Below are 21,018 nucleotides of genomic sequence, written 5' to 3'. Positions count from 1 at the left end.
AATTAAATACTGGATACTGCGCGCGTCTTTATATGGTAACACTGTGCTTGATCAATGTAAACAAAACTATGAGGGAATATGCTCATATAGTTGAATAAGGTTCGCCTATAAGGAATAGAAGTATAAGGCTACTTAGCTTGTGTCCAGCAGCAAAAAAGAAGAGGAAGGCACCTGTAATCAAGAGTAACTTATACCAGCAGGAGTGCTCTCATTGGAGGGCGAGACTGAGGCAGGGACTACTGATAGCAAAGAGCCTCATGGGAGTTGTAGTAGAGCTCAAGTTAAAGACTGTTCATACTCAGATGTTTTCTGAAATGTTTGTTTTATAAACAATTAAAAAAGTGATGAGAAGTTTATTTAAAAAAATGGTAGATTTGAATTGCTGTGTTTGGCAGTAATAAAGAAGAAAAGCATAATGCTCGCCTCCGGTCTTGTCATAGAATTATCTATTATATGAGATAAAGCTGGAGAGAAGGGTCTTGAAGCAAACATACTGACAAAAAGGGGGTACTCGGCAATGAGGCCATCATAGATGAGCCTTTCCTCAGGACTAGGGCCGGCTGGATTCCGCTCTATTGTCCCAACCTCTGATAAAAAGGGTTTCCTGCCCCTTCCTTTGACATGGCCATGCTATGGGCCTTGTCACTATAGGTAACATCACAGTTTTTATCATAAGGTTGTTTCTGTATAATCTGAATGAATGTCAAGAGGGTTTTCTGTGTTTGGAACTCTGCAGGTCAGAAAGCTCACTCAGATTTTAGTCACATGAGGTTCTTATGCATGGTATTTTTGAAAAGAACAGATGTTGCAGCCAATGTCGGCTTGAGTTCCTATCTAGAGCGAAGCCTTTTTGCCTCTCTGGTTCCTTTCTCAGATGGCCAAGGGTCTGCACCAGGGGTGCCAGTATTGTGGCTGCAGCAATATATGTACAATTCCGAGAAATAAAGTTGGTACCCTTTAGTGCGCTCCTTGGGAAGAATTACTCAATCACTTGGTTATGTTAATTCCAATTTGTTTATTCAGTATAGGTTCTGGATACTCCATACACTTAAAGTTTCAATAAACAAACTTTGTCTCCCAAATTGTCTCCCAACACGTGTTTCCCCATGACTTTAGCCACGGTTCCTCAGGGGAGATTCCTTGTCATGTTTCTCATAATTCTGATTCAGTATTGATTGGTATTCAATTTTCTCTCTCATCGGCTCTCTATTTGTCTTCCTTTTGTTCTTTTTCCCGTGGCTCCACGGATGCACAGAGGCAATCGTACCGAGAGAAAGGAACATCTTTGAATCCACAAGAATCTACACACAAGGAAAAAAAGAAAAAAAGGGAAAAAAAAAGGAAAAAGAACAAAAGGAAGACAAATAGAGAGCCGATGAGAGAGAAAATTGAATACCAATCAATACTGAATCAGAATTATGAGAAACATGACAAGGAATCTCCCCTGAGGAACCGTGGCTAAAGTCATGGGGAAACACGTGCTGGGAGACAATTTGGGAGACAAAGTTTGTTTATTGAAACTTTAAGTGTATGGAGTATCCAGAACCTATACTGAATGAACAAATTGGAATTAACATAACCAAGTGATTGAGTAATTCTTCCCAAGGAGCGCACTAAAGGGTACCAACTTTATTTCTCGGAGTTCTTATGCATGGTATATAAGTGTTTCTGAGCCAGGTATCACCAGGGTGGATTGTGTTTTGAATTGAGTTTTAAAACCGGTACAAAACTATCCCTGGTTTTTATTAGCCTGCCATGTTACAGTTTATTTCTTTATTCTTTCAGTTTTGTTGTGTCTTTCCTCTGTCATGTTGTGGTTTATGATTAATCACAATTACACACATTTATTTAAACTACTGCTTTAGGATTAGAGGTTACTCTACCCTCTTCATGTTTTGCTTGCACAATACTTTCCTTCACAAATTCATTGTGCTTGTTTACAGCCGCAGCGAGCGTCAACTGTACCTGTATTCAGCAGAGGCCCTCTCCGCTGGGCCTCTATCTTGCATCAGCATAGATGCATCACCATCCACCCTCATTCCTTTCTATGATGAGGACACAAGTGTTGTATTCCTGACTGGCAAGGTGAGCTCACCCACCATCTCAAACAGGGGAGGGCACTAGGTGTCACTGGAAATTGGATCATGGGGAACAAAATCAGGAATACTGTTTGTATGAAGGAGATGGTGGAAAGACCGACTGATCTTGCGGTTGAACTGTAAGAGGAGTTTTCGGTGAAGGGGTCAGTTTCCTGCACTGTAAGTAGTTTGTGTGGACTTACTGTTAAGGTTTAAATGGGTGGTGGTGAAAGGACTTTTCTGCATAAATAGTTTTTGTCAACCTGATCACTTTCTACAGTTTCTGATTATGTTGAAGAGTGATTATAATAAGTCTCACACAGCGGTACATACAGAATAGTAACTTGCCAGCATCTTGGTAGATTATCTCTTATAGCCAAATGAATCTGCAATGTATTTAAGATGACATCTCCTCTACCATAAGAGAGAGATCTCAAGTAGATATTTGGGGCCTAAGAAGGATTTACAAATCCAAGTATACGAAAAAGAGCAACATCTTCCAGATTTAAAAACTGGATTCTAAATCCAAAATCAAGAGTCTTCCAAACCAGAAATGGGAGGCGGGAGAAATGGGTGATAAGAGGGAGGGTTACCATTCAAATGGTCGAAAACATTTGGTCGACAGACAATTTGGTCGACACCATTTGGTCGAATGCCAAATGGTCGAATTTTTTTTTTTTTTTTTTACCCATTTTTTGGGTTTTTTTGGGGGGGTCCCCCCCCAACCCCCTTTTTTTCTTTTTTATTTTTTTTCCCCACACGAAAACCCACAAAACACATATATAAAATAAAAAAAAAAATTCGACCATTTGGCATTCGACCAAATGGTGTCAACCAAATTGCAGTCGACCAGTTTGTCGTCGACCAGTTGACTGGACACCAAGAGGGAGACATAGGGGGAGATATTCATTATAAAAAAATGTAAAATGCAAAATGTAAAACTCCCTCCGAGAAGTAATATTTAGAGATGGCTTAAACAACTGCTTAGAGAACATAACCCATGCCTTTCAAGTTATTCCACACAACAACATACGAGAGGCAGCATCATTTTAAGCGCATTTGAAGCCCTATTGCCTGATATGAAAATCTACCCTTCCATTGTCTGCTCCCTCCGTTCCTAGTCACTGAACCCCATGCTGGAGGAGATGCTTGTGTTTGGGGTTTTAACCCACTGCTCTCTTTGCTCTTCTTCCTTCATATCTCAAATTGTCACTTTTTCCAGGGGGACACTCGAGTCTTCATCTATGAGATTGCTCCAGAAGCACCCTTCTTCCTGGAATGCAACAGTTTCAGCTCCAGTGATCCACATAAGGTATGGTTTCATCAGACACTGGTGGTGGTGGTGGGAAAGACTGGCGACAAAAGGTCCCGCTGGCATAACATAATTGTAACTTCTTTGGCTGTGGTCTGGGCATAGCAAGGGGTATATGCTTTTGCCCTCTGCAGCCATGGCAAATGTAACACACACACTATTGACCTATTCCTCATGCGTCCATGGCCATTGCATTTGAATTCATATAGACCCATGCCTCGCAAGGCCATGGTAAAGGACCAGCCAAACAAACGTGGCAATGGCAAAAGTGCCACAAGCCTTACGATTCTGTGCCTGCTGCAGTCCAAAAGTTGATGTCATGGCATGGGTGAAGAGAGAATATAACTGTCTGGAGGCTTTGGTTGCTTATGAAGTATGGAGGGAATGTTGTAGTCTGGTGGTCCCTACTGTTCCTGGTTTGAGTAGGGCATGCACATTCTAGTGCATTTTAACAGTGAAAATGTGACATGTTGCTGTGTACGGTGCACTTCTTACAGGGGAGTGTATAAATGTGCACACCATCCCAAATAAATTCAGTTATACATCCAGTAAGAGAGAAAAATTTCCCATGACTGGTCAACCCTATAACCCCTCTCTGTGCCATTCTCCTGTTTGTCTTGATTCGAACAGGAGCTTAGAAATATTTACAGTGGTGGGGCAGACACGTTTTCAACTAAGTAGTGCTAATCAAACAAAGAGAACAAAAAGAGCAATGAACACTGGGAGCCTCACTAACACCAAATTAGCGCTGATGGTGCTGAGCAACCAAAGGGACCTAAGAGGGAAGTGAATGCTGTCAGTTGTGGTTTGATTACTCTGTTGAAGTTGCAAAGCTGAATAACTACAAAGAAACAAAGTGGGAAGAAAGAAATATTGAACACTGAGTGGTAAATACATCCTTCAAAGGGATTGTGTCCTCCGACGTATTCCTTATCTATGATATTTGTATCTCCAGCTTGCTGGCCTCGGAAAAAACATTTTCCCAGTAGAGGGCGCTGTGCGTCGACGTCCGTCGAGTAGGTGCTCCTCGACGGCCACCGTATCGACGCTGACGTCATCATGCCTATAAATGGCCATGCGCAGCATCCGTTGTGCAGTTCAGTTTTTCTGCGCTTCGTGTGCCTTGGAATACCGTTGCTCAGTTCATCAGTCGATATATATTCATATTTCCTCGAGAAAACCGACTCGTACTCGATGGCTTCCTCCTCCGACCCGACGACTCCTCGGTCCGGTTTCAAAAAATGCCGAGACTGTGGGAAGAAAATGTTGTTGACGGATCCTCACAGGACCTGTTTGTGGTGTCTGGGAATCGAACACCAGTGTTCGGAGTGTGAGGAATGCCTATCCATGACGGCGAAAGCCTTGAAGGAGCGTAAGGGGAAGCTCGAGAGAGGTAAGTCAATTTTAACTTCCTCGAAAGTTTCCGCGGTAGAGTCCAGACATTCGTCTCCTCACCGTCGAAAGCATTCTCGGTCTAGGTCTTGAAGTGGCTCCCACCACTCGTCGAGGTCTTGACACTCGAAAAAAAGACGAAGAAAATCCCCTTTATCGTCGTCTTCTAGTTCCCCTGAAAGAGTAAATTGCCCCACGAAACACAGCTCTCAAGCTGAGTGGGAGGAATTCAGAAAAAATATGCTAAGCGTCTTCGAGAAAGCGGCCTCGTCCCCCTCGAAGTCAGCTGAGGGTGATACCCCGGGTGAAAAGCCCAAAAAATCTAAACGCTGCGAGTCGAAGCACCCGGCGAAAGAGTCGACCCGAAAGCGCCATGAGCCATCGGGAAGTAAAGCATCTTCGACGCCATCGTCGAAAGCCCCTTCGAAGCATAGATCGGCGCCATCGACGCCATTATCAAAGGGTTCTTCGACGCATCCGTCGATCGAGTCGACGCCGGCGTCGACGCCGACATCGACGCCGATAAAAGAAAGACCCACGGCTACTCCACAGCCAACGGTTACACCGAGAGCCTCCGACACGACGTCGAGAACGTCGTTGACATCCTCGAGGATTCCAATCCTCTCAAGTTCTTCGAGGCCTCTTCCAGTTTTCTCGACGCCTTTGTCAGCGCCTTTGAGGATTTTTACATCGGCGTCGACAACATCGACCTTTTCAAGGCCACTGATGATGGCTCCCTCTGCCCTAGAGATGGGTTTTATACCATTTCACAGACCAGAGCATCCCCCCTTAACTTCAATTTTTGAAGAAAGGGAAGATTCTGATCAAGAAAGGCCTTTTGGGCTGCAGAGGACCACATTACCTGAACCAGATACTTTTGCCTCTGAGGAAAGAAGGTTGAAAGACCTTCAGGATGCATTACAGGAAGCAAGTGGCCTAGACACTTCCCCAGAAGTGGAATTTGTCAAACCAGACCCAGGGGAACATGCTGATACCCCTTATAGAACCCTAATGTCAAGAATTATGGAGTTTATGGGTTGGTCTGCGCCTTCACCTGTTTTTCAACAGGATGACCTCACAGATGATAAAGGTCCACAGGAGGATCCTGTGGTTCCCTTTCATTCTGCTTTACAAAGAAAGATTTTAACTAACTGGGAAACTCCAGAAGTTGTCCCTGCGGTTAACAAGAAGTTGTCAGCGAAATATAGGGTATCTGCTGCTGACCCTGAATACCTATCTAAGCACCCTACTCCAGAGAGTCTTGTGGTCCAGGCTGCAACTTCATCAGGCAGTACTTCTGCTTACCCCACTGCTCCTCAGGATAGAGATGATAAAAAATATGATGCCATGGCTAAGAAAGTCTTCTCAGCCTGTAGCATGGCTTTAAAATCTATTAATGCAACTTGTACGCTCGCTAGGTTCAGCCACACTCTTTGGGAGTGTGCTTCATCGGCGGCTGACTGCATACCGGAAGGAGAAGAAAGGGACGCATTTTTAAATATCATCAGAGATGGTAAAGATGCAATGTGTGAGTCCCTTCAAACTGGCATTGATTCTGCTGACATTATCAGCAGGGCCGTGGCGGCAAGTACCGCAATCCGCAGGCATGCGTGGTTGAGAAAGTCCAGCTTTGCTTCTGACGTACAGGCCAGACTTTTAAATATGCCCTTTGATGGTTCTTCCCTATTTGGTAAAAAGGCGGATGACAGTTTGGAAAAACTACAAACATCTAAAGCAGCAGCTAAGTCACTAGGAGCTGCAATCCGACAAACTAATTTTCGTCCCTCAGGATCCTCTTGGAGAGGAAGGTCCTTTCGCTATTATTCCTCATATGGAAGAGGCAGAGGACGGCCGACTCAGAGGCCAAGGAAAATTTACCCGTGGTGGACGGGGTAAAGGAAAGAAAGCCGCATCAGCAGGAGCAGGAGCCGCTTTACCTTCGGCAACTGCATCAGTCGCTCCCAAACCACTCTGAGGTCTCCCATCACAAGACACCTGTAGGGGGCAGGTTAAGTCACCATCTGACGGAATGGCAGGCTATTACATCAGATGCTTGGGCATTGGAAACAGTTGCCCAAGGTTACTGCCTGCCTTTCCTACGCATCCCTCAGAGACATCCACTGGGGAACAGCTCTCTGAAAGTGCCGGATCCGCTCCTCTTGCAGGAAGTTGTAGACCTGCTAGAGAAAGGTGCCATAGAACCGGTACCTGTAGCGGACAGGAACAAGGGCTGCTACTTTCTCATACCAAAGAAAGACGGAGGACTGAGACCCATCCTGGACTTACGAGAATTGAACAAGTTCCTCAGGAAGGACAAGTTCAAGATGGTAACTCTCTCTCAGATCCTTCATGCCCTCCAGCTTCAGGACCGGTTGGTATCTCTGGACCTTCAGGATGCTTATTTCCATGTGCCTATCCATCCCAAGCACAGGAAGTACCTGAGGTTCGCAATTGGCAACTCTCATTATCAATTTCGAGTTCTGCCATTTGGGCTGACCTCCGCCCCGAGGGTCTTCACCAAGCTAATGTCGGTTGTGGCTGCAAGTCTAAGGAGGGAAGGGATTCACGTCTACCCCTACCTGGATGATTGGTTGATCAGAGCAGTTTCTTCGGAACAAGCTCGGATCCAACTAGATTATGTCTGCCACTCCCTTCACAGGCTGGGCTTCTCCCTCAATTTTAAGAAGTCACAGATGATACCATCACAGAGACTCCAGTTCATTGGAGCAGTCCTGGACACGTCCCTGGGAAAAGCCTCGCCACCAGAGGTGAGGGCTCAAGATATTCTGCAATGGTCACCAGGTTTCAAAATGCCCAACGTCTCCCAGCCTATGACTTTTTGAGGTTGCTAGGCCTCATGGCATCCTTCATATTCCTTGTGCCAGAGGCTCGCCTGAGAATGAGATCCCTTCAGTGGGCACTGAGGACTCAGTGGTCACAATTCTCAGGGAGGATGACAGATCTCCTCCGGATTCCGGACAAGGTAGCCCACAACCTTCAATGGTGGGCCTCTCCAGAGAACATCTTGAAAGGAGAACTGTTTTGGCAACCATGGCCGGAGATAACAGTAGTCACAGACGCCTCACTCACGGGGTGGGGAGCCCATGCCAACGACTTGACCATCACCGGTCATTGGTCTCCATCGGAGTCCAGACTACACATCAACCTGTTGGAGCTGAGAGCCATCAGACTGGCACTGAAGGCTATTCTGCCATCTGTACGGGGGAGAAACGTTCTGATAATGACGGACAATACAGTGGCCATGCACTACCTCAACAAAAGAGGAGGCGTAGGGTCACTGCCACTGTGCAGAGAGGCGATGCAGCTCTGGTTTTGGGCAATTCAGGAAGGAATCTCTCTATCGGCAATTCACCTAGCCGGAGAGAAGAACTTGACAGCGGACGCTCTGAGCAGGCAGAACACAGTCTCCCACGAATGGGAGATAGCTCAGGAAGTCCTTCATGAGATCTTCGCCCTTTGGGGAACCCCTCAAGTGGATCTGTTCGCCACCAGTATCAACAGGAAGTGCGACAGATTTTGCTCAAGGGAATTTCCCCCGAGAGGAGCTCTAGGAGACGCGTTCATAGTGGACTGGGAGTTCCCACTTCTGTACGCGTTTCCTCCGGTCCCTGTCATTCCTCAAATGATCAGGAGGTTGAGAAGGTTTTCGGAAGACCATGATCCTAATTGCCCCGGATTGGGCCAGGAGAACGTGGTACCCGGACCTTCTGGACATGTCCATCTGTCCTCCAATTCGTCTACCGTACAGAGAGGATCTTCTCTCGTAGAAGGGAGGTCAGGTTCTCCATCCAGCCATCAAGACCCTCAACCTTCACGCTTGGTATCTGAAAGGTTGAGGTACAAGGATTGGGACCTTCCAGATGACGTCATGAAGGTGTTGCTTTCGGCCAGAAGACCAGCAAATAAGACTCTATGCCGTTGGAATAAATTTTGCAGCTGGTGCAGAGAAAAGAATATCGAACCCTTTTCATGTGGTACACCTGCGGTGTTATCCTTCTTACTTTATTTGGCAAATTCGGGCCTTCAAATTGGCACTATTAAGGGCTATCTCGCAGCGCTATCGATCTTTAAGCACACTGCAGAGGAGCCATCGTATTTCAAAATTCCATTGGTAATACAATACCTGAAAGGTCTAACTAATGTTTACCCTCGAAGACCATTCCAAGTTCCCTTATGGGACTTAAATCTAGTTTTAAACTTCCTAAAGGGTGCTCCTTTTGAACCACTCCACTCTTGTTCATTTAAGTTTCTCACCCTCAAAACTGTTTTATTAGTAGCATTAACATCTGCTAGAAGGGTTAGCGAGATACAAGCCCTGTCTTGTAAACCTCCTCATACTACTTTTCACAAGGACAAAGTAGTGCTACAGGTGAAGCCTAACTTCCTCCCAAAGGTAGTTTCGGAATTTCACATTACTCAGAAGATTACTCTACCTTCATTCTATCCTCCTCCCCATCCGGGGAAAGAGGAAGAGAGACTACACAGGCTGGACCCTAAGCGAGCCTTGAGTTTTTACATCAGTAGACTTGCCAAAATTAGACAAGCAGACCAACTCTTTTTAGGTTACGCAGGACATAAGTTAGGATTACCAATAACCAAACAAACCATCTCCAGATGGATTATTTTAGCCATTCTGGAATGCTAAAAACTGGCAGGGAAAGAGCCCCCTCAAAATCTAAGGGCTCATTCGACCAGGGGTATCGCAGCATTCTCAGCTCTTCAAAGAGGGGTACCAATTAGAGACATATGTGCGGCTGCCACATGGTCGTCCGCACATACCTTTACCAAATTTTATAGCCTGGATTCCTCCTCTAGTCAAGAGACTAGATTTGGCATAGCTGTGTTACACTCTGTTCATTCTTAAAGGGTAATATGACATCTCTTACTCCCGCCTCCAATCACATACCACTGCTATGGGAGTCTATCATAGATAAGGAATACGTCAGAGGACACAATCCCTTCGAAGAACAAGTTACTTCTTACCTTGTAACGTTCTTTCGATGGGATGTTCCTCCGACGTATTCCTTATCGCCCCTCCCATCCATCCCCGCAGTAACATTTCCCTTGTGGTTGCAGCTTACGCTCCTTCAAGGGTAGTAACCATTCATACAATAACTACTTTACTCTACAAAACGGAACTGAGCAACGGACGCTGCGCGTGGCCATTTATAGGCATGATGACGTCGGTGTCGATACGGTGGCCTTTGAGGAGCACCTACTCGACGGACGTCGACGCACAGCACCCTCTACTGGGAAAAAAACATTTCCGAGGCCAGCAAGCTGGAGATACAAATATCATAGATAAGGAATACATCGGAGGAACATCCCATCGAAAGAACGTTACAAGGTAAGAAGTAACTGGTTCTTCTCCAACAATAGCGTATCGGGCATTAAAAAATCAAATAAAGCCTATAAACAAACGTTAATGTTGGGAGCTGTATTGTGTCTTTCAATATCACGGTGTCTAATGTCCTACCACTCAGAAAGCTGCTTTTTCCCCCAGGCCCAATGCCTATGGTCGCCTGTGGAGAATCCTGTGGATCTCCCACTAAAACCCTGCCTAAAGTCTCCTCCCAGGTGGCCAGGAGATGGCAGACGCTCGCTGATCCTAATCCTGGGGGTGGTGTACTGCGGGAGGATCACTTGGGTGGAGACAAGGCCCAGGGCTGTGGGGTAATTTCACAGGGTGAGACACACTATTTGTCCCTGGAGAGGCACACCTTTGTTACAGGGTTAAAGGATGAATTGGCATACTGTCAATTTAAAATGTCTCAACCTTCTGATAGAGATGGGGGGATAAACTCCCAGGGTATAACCCAACAAAGTGCCATATTGAAAGAACCAGTCTTTGTTCTCCCTAAAAATATGTATCCTCCCTGAGGCCAAAGGTATACCAAAAGGCACAATGAAAATGTGGCTGTTCCTATTCCAAGTATCTCTAAAAAAGCTAATTCTTACAATTCTTCTTCTAAAAATATTGAGGGAAGTGAAATTGATGCTAAAACCATCAAAACAGTAGGAAAGCCAAAATTCCTTGAAAGGGACTACATGTCCCAGAATCCCTCAGGGACTGTGATGAGGAGGAGGGCTAAGGAGGCATGCAGGCAGGCAAGTGTAATAGCCTAAGGTCAGGTCAGGCAATCAAGACCGAGGGTCTGCACCTAAAGCCAATTATGACCGAGGGTCATAAAATGCTGCTGCAGGAGGGTGTCATAGCGGGAAACTGAAGCAGGAGCTGGAAGGTCGGCAGCAGCAGTAGAAGAAACAGAACTGGAGGCTGCCAGTTCACAAGGAAGTGTGACCACGGAAGGGATGCCAAAGCAAGGAACAAGCAGATTTCACCTGCTCACAAACCCTGTCTGGCTGTGGCTGCATTGGTAGAGACTGGAGAAAGCTGCCAATCTTTCCAAGTGTGCCTAATTGTTGTGAATGCAGAGCTGAAGTCCTGTTTTTTTCCCCGCGGCCCGTGTGCAGAAGCAGGCAGAGGGAAGCTTGAGAGAGGAAGACTATCCTTTAATGAGGCCCGATCCGAGATACCTGTGCTGAGGAGAAGTGTGGATCCTGTATGTGCTGGTGGCAGCAGTAGCAGAGGAAAAGAAGTGGGGAAGTGGAGGCAGCCCACAGCCACTGTAATACAGGAGCTGGTAAATGAAGGATCATACTTCAAGCAGCAGAAACTCCTTGCCGGTAACTGTAACCAGCTGAAATTCATTTGCGTAGAAGGTAAAGCAAGTAAACTCCTTCTTAGTTGTGGGGAGTCTTATCAAACAAAGGGAAATGTATCACACGCTTATACTGCAATAACTGAAGTGCACGCGTCTGAAGAAAGTCTTTCTTTTCCCATTGTTACTCTAAAATCATTGACTGAAAAAGTGGCGTCTCTCCTATTAACATGGAGAGCGTTAGTGGTAATGATCTCATAAGACGTAGCAGACTTTCCCATTGATTCACAAGAACCTATCACTTCAGAGAGGCTGCGTATGAAATATTATGTTTCCTGATCATTGCTAAAGATGAATGCTGTCTTCGTTAGAAGGAACGCAAGATGAAGTTTACCATCAAGAAGCACCCGCGTGTGCCTAAATTTGATTTTGAAGTGAGCCTCAACTGTTGTAACATCCTACATTCAAGTGTTACAGAAGTTATTGAACTCAGGAGTAGCACAAGCTTTGCCCAAGCCAGTAGATGGAACCTTCCAAAGAGGAAACCAGCCAAACTAAGAACTGAAGCTCATTGTCTTGAGGTTTTTGAAGCTGATACTACCCCGGAGTCCTCTGATACAAAGGTGACAAAGCTATATACATAAACAATAGGTGTATCCTACCCTTATTTAACACAATCTAAGTTGAACTAAATGCTGGGGGAGCAAACACTCGACAATTTCTTTTCGGGAATGCTGTAAATTGTATCAATCCACTAATGCTGGCATTTATCCACGTTATAGTGAGATTGAGCTGGTTGGAGGGAGAAAAGAACAATCCTATAGTCACCTATCATCTTTGACAGATTAGAGATAATAAATGGAGTACTGAATTGGAAAAGTTATTTAGTGCAAAACATTTGTGCATTTTCTTAAAATCTGTATTAATTTCTTCAAAGTGCATTATATCAATTCAAAAAACACAATCATTCAACTTCATGATTCATTGTACAGAGAAATGGGGAAATCATGGACATTTTTCAAAACGTTTAAACAACATGACAAACCAAAATTGAAATTTCAGCAAATGTTCTTATAAATACAATAAAGGAAAACATTAGGGGGAAGGGGAAACTCTAAAAGTAGTTGCCCCTAAGTATACGGGAAGTCTTCAAGTTGATTCCCTTCAAGACAGTTCATTTGTCCATAAGATTGGCTTGATTTTTACTCTGGGCTTCTGTGTTACCCAATATGTGGGTCTTTATGAGGTAAAAGAATTATTTGCCGCGTATGAAATATTATGTTTCCTGATCATTGCTAAAGATGAATGCTGTCTTCGTTAGAAGGAACGCAAGTTGAAGTTTACCATCAAGAAGCACCCGCGTGTGCCTAAATTTGATTTTGAAGTGGGCCTCAACTCTTGTAACATCCTACATTCAAGTGTTGCAGAAGTTATTGAACTCAGGAGTAGCACAAGCTTTGCCCAAGCCAGTAGATGGAACCTTCCAAAGAGGAAACCAGCCAAACTAAGAACTGAAGCTCATTGTCTTGAAGTTGTTGAAGCTGATACTACCCCGGAGTCGTGTGATACAAAGGGGACAAAGCTATATACAACTGGGAGAGTGGCATTGCAGCTTTGGGGGTAAACCCTGGAGACACAGAGATGCATATGAAGCTAGGGAAGGGAGCTGTGTGCTTGTAATAATAAATAATTGCACATCTGTAAAGCCGACACTGTGGCAGTCAGAAGCTGAAGCAGATTTTGTGGTATCTACAAGACTTGGCGTTAAGGCAAAGAGGCTGCCCTTTCTTGTAGGAGTGGAAAGAAGAGTGCCTTGTAGAGGTTGAAGAGTCTTGTTAAAGTTGCATAAAAACGTTTCCACAGTATCAAGTTGTAACAGCAGAGGTTGAACTGTGGATGTCAAGATTTTTGTCTGACCTGTTAAATGTTGAAGAAGTTTAAGTAGAATCAGTCTGTGAGGCAGAGAAGCCTGCTCACAGTAACACTGAGAAAAGGAAGTTGTCACAGAGAGAGCCACTTCCTTAAAAGAAGCATCCTGACAAGTTGCTTACAAGATGCTGCAGAAAGTAAAGTTGTTATTAAAGTGGAAGTGGCCTTTTTGTGTTTGAACATTATCCATGATTAGCACCCGGCGAGAGCCAAGGAGAATGCAACACGCCGGGATTCCACGGCCATTGTTCCCGGCGGGGGCGTGGCAGCCCCTCAGCCAATGAGGAGGCTCGAAGTGGGGCCATCCCCGCTCCGAGCCTCTCCGCGGCTGAGAGGCTGCCTTTGCCCCCCGCCGGGGACTCGGGTAAGTCTTTTTTTTTTATTCCCTTCCCTCCCCCCGCACTCCCCTCCCCCCAACTTACCTTCTTGGACTCCGTTTTCCCTTTCCATGGCGGCGGGCATTTTCTTATTTTTTTTTTCTCCCGAATCGCTGCAGCGTTTCAGGAAAAAAAAAAGCTTTTAGTGCCCCGGTCACACAATTTTTGTGGGCCGGGGTACTAATAGCAATATAACCCTCGCGTTGGGGGCATTACCGACTCTGCCCCCGATGCTCGGGCTATATTGCTTAATTAATATTGGTGCTGTTTTCTTTATGGAACCTTAAAAAGGGAGCTTTTCATCGAGAGAAGAAGAAACTGTTACCTGTGGATTTTTAATTTGAATGACTTTTTATTTTTTGAAACTTTTCAAGAACGTATCTGATACTTTGTTTTTCCTTGGGAGAAATTGACTCTGGACATTTCTGGGGAAGCGGACATTTCTGGGGGAGCGGAATCTGCCATTGTCATTGTTGCTTTACTTTGTTTGTTTGCTTGTTTTGTGTGAGGGTTAGTTTTGTCTGTGCTAGGTGGTTTTCCTTTAGATCTTAGAATCGTTAAGGAATCCCCTGGTAGGGTAGGTTTAGTTAAGGTTTATTTATTGTTTCTTTTCAAAATACAACGTCAAACCTTGAGAAAAATAAACTCGGTTGTGAGCCTCACATTACTGACCCATCACACGCCTTAATTATAACCATATGCACAAAGCCTCCAGGGAGTGGGATAAAATAACAAATGGTCCAGCCTTCTATCTGTCTGCTACAATCATGGCTGTTAGGAAAGACAAGAACACCAAAAACAGAATGCTGAAGAATGCTGTTTAACATGTGTCAGCTTCAAGGATTCTATTATCATGCGGCTCAACTGCCTTCCCTTATAAGAAATCTGTGGACTGCACACAATACTAATTGCCGGCCTTGCAAATTACTGAATTTCCTAAATTTCCTAAATTCATAGCAGGCACAATTATGAGTTCCAGGGAATCAATGGACCTATGGAGCCATGATAATCTTGACTGAAAATTCTAATCTTCAAGAGTTCACAAACTCCAGGACAGTATGTTTTTGTTGCACATTTAGATGTTAATGTTAAAGGACATTTGTACCGCGCACTATCACCACCGTAGTGGTCCCTTGGCGCTCTCGGGGCTCTGAAAGAGGAGGGGAGGTTGAGTTAGTGGGAGGAAGTAGGAAAAGTGCAAGAGAGCAGTGATGTGCTGTTGGCGGCCTCAGCCCGGTGGGTCTGTTGGCTGGGCCTGGGGTGTTTGCGGCCGGTAGTCGTCGTGTACTGTTGTGCAAGGCTATGTGTGTTTTTGTTCTGTTGTTGCAATGTAGTGAAGTTTGTGCGGTTTGTTGTGCTGTAGGTTTTGGTTGTGTTTGGTTTGGAGTTTGAGAGTTGTATGCAGAAAGGGAAAATTGTTAGTAGGGTTGGTTAATTTGCATCTCTATCCTGAATTGAAGCACTTGGCTTGCGTATTCTCCCCTGTTGCGGCTCTGTCCTGATCTGGGTCTGACTGGCATACCGGTTCCATACTCCTCTAGTCCTCGCCTCTAACATGCTCTCTCATGGCTCCCCTTATCCTCCATTTAGACTCTAGTGACCAGTGCATCTGCTAGATTTAGAAACTTTCCACTCAGAACTGTACTGTAACTGTTATCAAGTTTCTGACAGAATAGAAACCCATCCAGTTAAAGAAACTTTCAATTGGGGGTTATTGCTTGTCCAACCCTGCAAACCATAAAGCAGTCAGGCCTATATACCTTTCATTCCAAAGATCACAGGGCTGTTTAATGCTTTTTCCAAATGATGATGTCCGAAAGGCTAAAAAGTGGTCACATTCCTACAGCCAGTCTGGCCCATTCATCCTCTTCTTCTCATAAGAAGAGTAGGAAGCACCGATCTAGGAGGGATGAGCTTGAGGATTCTTCAGACTCCCTCAAAATGATCTTCCTGGGAAGACTTCAAGTAGCAGATGCTGTACGTTTATGCGAAGGCGTCTTCTGCCTCAGCAGTGATGTTTGGCATCGGGGTCCACTGCACCTGCTCAGACTGGCAGAGACGCTAGAGAGAGGGACAGTCACATGCCTGTCTGCTTGGCTTCAGTCTCCTTGACAGGAGAGTGCTTGTTCACTTTCTGCATCATGCAGACTTTGTATGTTAATGGGAGTGATCTCATTCCTTATGCATTCCTCACGCACTGGAGCTTTTCTCGGTTTTGAAGCAAATGACCATGCTTGACCTCATGCCTAATGAGGCATATATTCTGATCCCTGCTGCAGATTTGCAAGAGCGCAGTGGCTTAGGTTCTTTGCAGACATCCCCTTATGGGCATCCTAATGCTCTCTACCATCAGACTATTCAGAAGGTGGTTGAGGATTTGGACCTCAGACACCGTCAATGCACCTGTCCAGTATGCGCTAATGAATATTTTGCCTAGAGGTCCACAGAAAGACAGTTTTACTACTCAGTATCAGATACAATCTTGTCATTGTGGCAGGCTCCTTGTTCCTCTTCTGTGGTCAGACAAGGGACTCACAAAGCAGTAAAAGCCGGGACCAGGTGTCAGGCTTTCCTTTTGAGGCGCCCGACACCTGAGAGTTTGGTAGCGCAGGCAGCAATGTCAAATGTGATGTCTGCCACATCTTTCCCAACTTTGCTTCCTGACAGACTGAAAGAAGTGGATGCTCTGGAGAAGAATGCTTTGGCCTCGATGAGCATGGCCCTGAAGTCTATTAATGCTGCCTGCGTGTTTGATAACTATTTGCATAATTTGTGGTCAATTACCTCTGAGACTAGAACACAGCTGCCCACAAGGAGAAATTAGAAGTGGGTTTTTCAACACAGTGTTGGATGGTAAGGAGCCTGTGTGTCTGGCCTTGCAAGTCAGATTGGATGCAGCAGAATGTGTTGACAAGCGTATGGGAAAGGCTCCAATGCCTCTGAGATTCTTGTGTCTGAAGTAATCTGGGTTCACCCTGACGTTCAGTACATATTGCTTGATATGCCTTTCAGCAGGTGGTCCCTTTCGGCTGACCTCTGCCCTGAGAGCACAGGACTGCCTTGAGACAGGAGAATCAACAGATGGTTTGAATGATCCAGAACTCTCACATATCAGCCTTTCTCTGCCTTCTCATGGCGCCCTGCATTTTTCTGGTGCCAGAGGCTTGATTGAGAGTCCAGTGGACTAGAGGCTCCTGTACAGCCGATAGTTGCAGTTTTTCGGCAACATGTCGAACCTCCTTGGTGATTCAAGCAGGATAGCAAAAGATACAGGGGAAAAGTGTCCTGATCTTAATGGACAACACTGTGGCCATGCATTACCTCAACAAGAGAGTGGGTGCTTTGGTCACTGCCCCTTATCAGGGAAGTAATGTGGCTACGGTTCTGGGTGTTGGAGAACAATGTATTGATCTTAGTGTCTCATCTAGCTGGGATGGAGACTGTGATGGTGGATGCCTTGAGCAGGCAGGGCTCAGTCTACCACAAGTGGGAGCATTACCTGGCGGCCCTTTCAGAGATCTTTGGTTTTAGGGTGCCCCACTTGTCGATCTGATTACCACAATGAGCAATAGGAAGTGTCATCTTTTTATGTTTGAGAAGTGGCTCCATGGGTAGCATTTGGAGATGCTTTCCTGGTGGAGTGGAGTTTCGGATCTACCATGTGTCTCTAACAATTCCAGTAATTGGGGCTCATTACGAGTATGCCGGTATATGGTAAAAGTGGTGGTAATTCTGTTTACCGCGACTTTGACTGTGCTGGCGAATCACGAGTTAGCGGCAATACCATTGCCAGTAATTCCGGCGCCGGAAAATCCAGCAACGGTATATCCGACAATGGTATAACCAGAGTGGGTATTACCAGCACAAACAGTATTAACGGTGCATTACGAGATGGAAAATGGCAATAATACCTCTGTTTTTTTGCTGGTAGTACCGGCAAAAGCAATGCAGAGATAACTCCACCTGAATGCGGGTATGCGTGCGCATAGACATGCAGCTTTTCCAGCTGAAAGTTGAGCTATAAGGGCTGGAGGACCAACACAGCAACATGTAGCAGAGGATATTAGGTGTATGGTGAGGAGGAGACGCCATGCAATGCGAGCGCCCATACCCTGGGTCAGGGCCTCACCAGGGACCCTCGCAGACAGCCAGATACTCACCCTTTACCAGCCGAAGAGGGAGACAATCGCTGAGCTGCTGACCCTGATCCTGGAGGAAATTGGAAGCAGGATCAACATCAGGACACCCATACCACCACTGGTAAAGCTGCTGTTGGTTGTGCACTTCGTTGCAACAGGCACATTTCAGCACACTGTGGCCACACTGCATGGCATCTCCCAGCCCACATTCCCAAATGTGCTCAGTCAGGTGCTGGAAGCACTCCTATGCCATGGGTCACGGCATATCGCCCTACCCACCACTTTGGCACAGGTGAATGCTACGAAGGCAGGATTGTGCACCTTGGCATGCATGCCCAATGTGCTATTACCCCCGGACTGTACCTATGTAGAGTTGGTGACACCCCCGGCATCAGAGGCAGTCTACTGGAATCGCAAGCAGTTCCACACGCAAAATTTCTAGGTCACCTGTGATGCAGACCTCACCACCACACACTGCTGTGCCAGCTTGCCAGGATCGACCCATGATGCCATGGTCTTGTCAAACAGCACCCTGCCGGTATACATGGAGGGGCACAGAGGCCAAAGGACCTGGATATTGGGTTAGTACATGTACCATCACACTACCCTTGCAGTACAGGTGGCATGCAACGTGAGCGGGATTACACAGAGATTGCATACCTTGACAAGGCCCTGTACATGCAGGACCCACCCGCACAGCCTCCAAATGATAGACTGAAACCCACAGGAGTAGGACATGACTCACGTTGCAGCAGTAAATGACCAAGTTATGTCACCCCAACGGGCCAGCTACACACACTGGACTACAAGAACCACAATGCAACATCACACATCCCATAATATCCATGGGCTGGCAACAAGGGGCTGGCTCACCAGGGGTTTCCAAAGTATGCCAGGGGGTGCCCAGGGAGGAGGGGCAAAGAGGACAGTTTGCAAAATCGTCAATGACCAGGATTACTGTGCAATCAAAGTAAAAACACACAGTACAATGTTACACAAGGAGAGTAGTTTCCCAAACAACTCTCTGCAATTCTGAATAGCCTGACCACCTTCAGACACTTTTTTTGCAACCTGAGGTGGATGGCGAACGACAAGGTACTTGGCCCAGAAACACCAATGAAGCTCTTGGAGTGTCAGTCATGTAAAGGTGTGAAAACCACTAACATTCATGGAATGACTTTCTGCTAAAGTGCAACTAAGGGACATGACACTTGCAGTTGACATGGCATGTAATCGGGTCACCATGTATGTGAATCCATAATAGAGTCCAAAGAGACTACCTGCACATGTAACCCAGAGTGCGATCAGGAATCATGCATGGAAGCAATGCACAGGCCCTAACCACCCACAATGGCATGGAGCTGGCCAATCCTGCTGCAGTCTCTACCTCTCCTGTCCCCTCCCAGGCCCTCTGCATGGCCCTGGCTTCTCATTTCACCTCTAAAACCCAGGAACATCCTGTCCTCTCTCTTCCTCTCCTCCCTCTCCCTCTACTCCCTTCTCCTCCTCTAGCCACCTCTCCTCCCCCTTCTCTGCCTTTCCCCTGTTCTCCCCAGACAAGATTTCTAGACAACGAAAACTAAAAAAAGGTGTGTATTGCTAAGATTTCTAGACAAATCTGATTTATGAAAGTCTTGTCAAATGTCAAAACATGTTCTCCCCTGTTCCTCTAAAACCATCAAGGACCACATTGACACCCTGGCTCCTGCTTTGGCTGACTTCTGCAACCCCTCCTTCGCCACTGGAGTTTTCCCTTCCCCCCCTGAAGCACTCCCTTGTGCACCCTCTTCTTAAGAAACCCTCAGCGACCCCCTCCTGGCCTGCTAACTACTGCCAAATCTCCATTAGCCCTTACCTGTGCAAACTCCTGGAAAAGCTGGCCATCTCCCAGCTTAATCTTCACACTGAATCTGTTGGTTGTCTCCATGACCATCGGTCATGCTTTAGAGCTGCCAGAAGCACGGAAACTGCTCTCCTGAACATCTGTGAAGACCTGCTCTCCAACCTGGACTCCAATACCCCCTGTGTACTCATCTTACTTGATCTCTCTTCTGCCTTTGACACAGTCAACCATGCTGTCCTGATCAACCGTCTCCGTGATAACCTGGGTATCACCGATCAGGCCCTGGCTTGGCTGACCTCTTTCCTCTCTGAATGACCCTCCCAGGTCCAAATTGGGTCCTTCCTCTCCTCTACCTCTCTCTCTCTACCTGTGGTGTTCCTCAGGGGTCTATCCTCTCTCCGTGGATGTTCAACTAAAACCTGGCACTTCTTGCCCACCGCATTGCCGCTCTTTGCCCCAACTTTCAGTGCTATGCGGACGCCACTCAGCTCATTTTCAGGCTCCCTTCCAGCACCTCTTCTCCTCCTCTCATCTCTGACTGTAGGTCTGCTAACCAGGAGTGGTGTGCCGCCAGTGATCTCCTCCTTAATGCCAGTAATACTGAGATTCTCCTCAACTGCACACCTGCTCCCTCCTTTCCTGTCACTCTCTGGCCGGCCTCTCTTGGCCCTCTTCCTTCTCCCACCTGTGAGGCTAAAACCCTCGGGTCATCTTCCACTCCACTCTCTCCTTCTCTCCTCACATCTTCAACGTCTCTAAGAAGTCACACTACCAACTGAACATCCTCAGAGGTATTCTTCCTTTCCTCTCCTTCTCCCAGAAGCTCACTGTCTCCAGAGCTCTGGTTATCTCTAGGATGGACTACGGCAACAGCCTCTTTCTAAATCTGTTTGCTTCTACTCTCCGCCCTCTGCAATTCATCCAGAATAGGACTGTGAGAATTGTCCTTGGCCTCAAGCCCAGGAATCGTATCTTTCCAGGACTGAAATCTCTGCACTGACTGCCAGTGGCGGCAAGGATTCAGTTCAAAACCCTCTGCATAGTCCACAAGGCCTTCTGGGTCCTAGGGCACTCAATACCTCTAATTCTCTCTTCCTAAATATCTTCCTTCTCCAGCTCTTCACTCACCCGCCTCCAACTCCCTCAGGGTCAGTCGCTTCTCCAAGCAACGAGTTGGTGGTAGATCTCTTTCTTAGGCTGGCGCCTCCCTCTGGAACAGCCTCCCTGCCTCCCCGGATGGAACATGAAGAGAACCATCTCCGGTT

At 46.3% G+C, this 21,018-nt stretch overlaps 1 protein-coding gene across 1 annotated transcript in view; it reads left to right on the top strand.

Moving 5' to 3' along the window:
* Nucleotides 1–21,018, top strand: part of CORO7 (coronin 7) — a 1,792,839-nt gene that overhangs the window by 1,722,336 nt on the left and 49,485 nt on the right. The window contains exons 21-22 of the mRNA XM_069646849.1: nt 1,944–2,085; nt 3,301–3,390. Coding sequence (XP_069502950.1) covers nt 1,944–2,085; nt 3,301–3,390 — 232 coding nt within the window. The remainder of the gene's footprint in view (nt 1–1,943; nt 2,086–3,300; nt 3,391–21,018) is intronic.

Source organism: Ambystoma mexicanum, chromosome 2q, assembly GCF_040938575.1.
Source record: "Ambystoma mexicanum isolate Mex_15411 chromosome 2q, UKY_AmexF1_1, whole genome shotgun sequence".
Classification (NCBI taxonomy): Eukaryota; Metazoa; Chordata; class Amphibia; order Caudata; family Ambystomatidae; genus Ambystoma; species Ambystoma mexicanum.
This window is presented reverse-complemented; position numbering and strand designations above follow the sequence as displayed.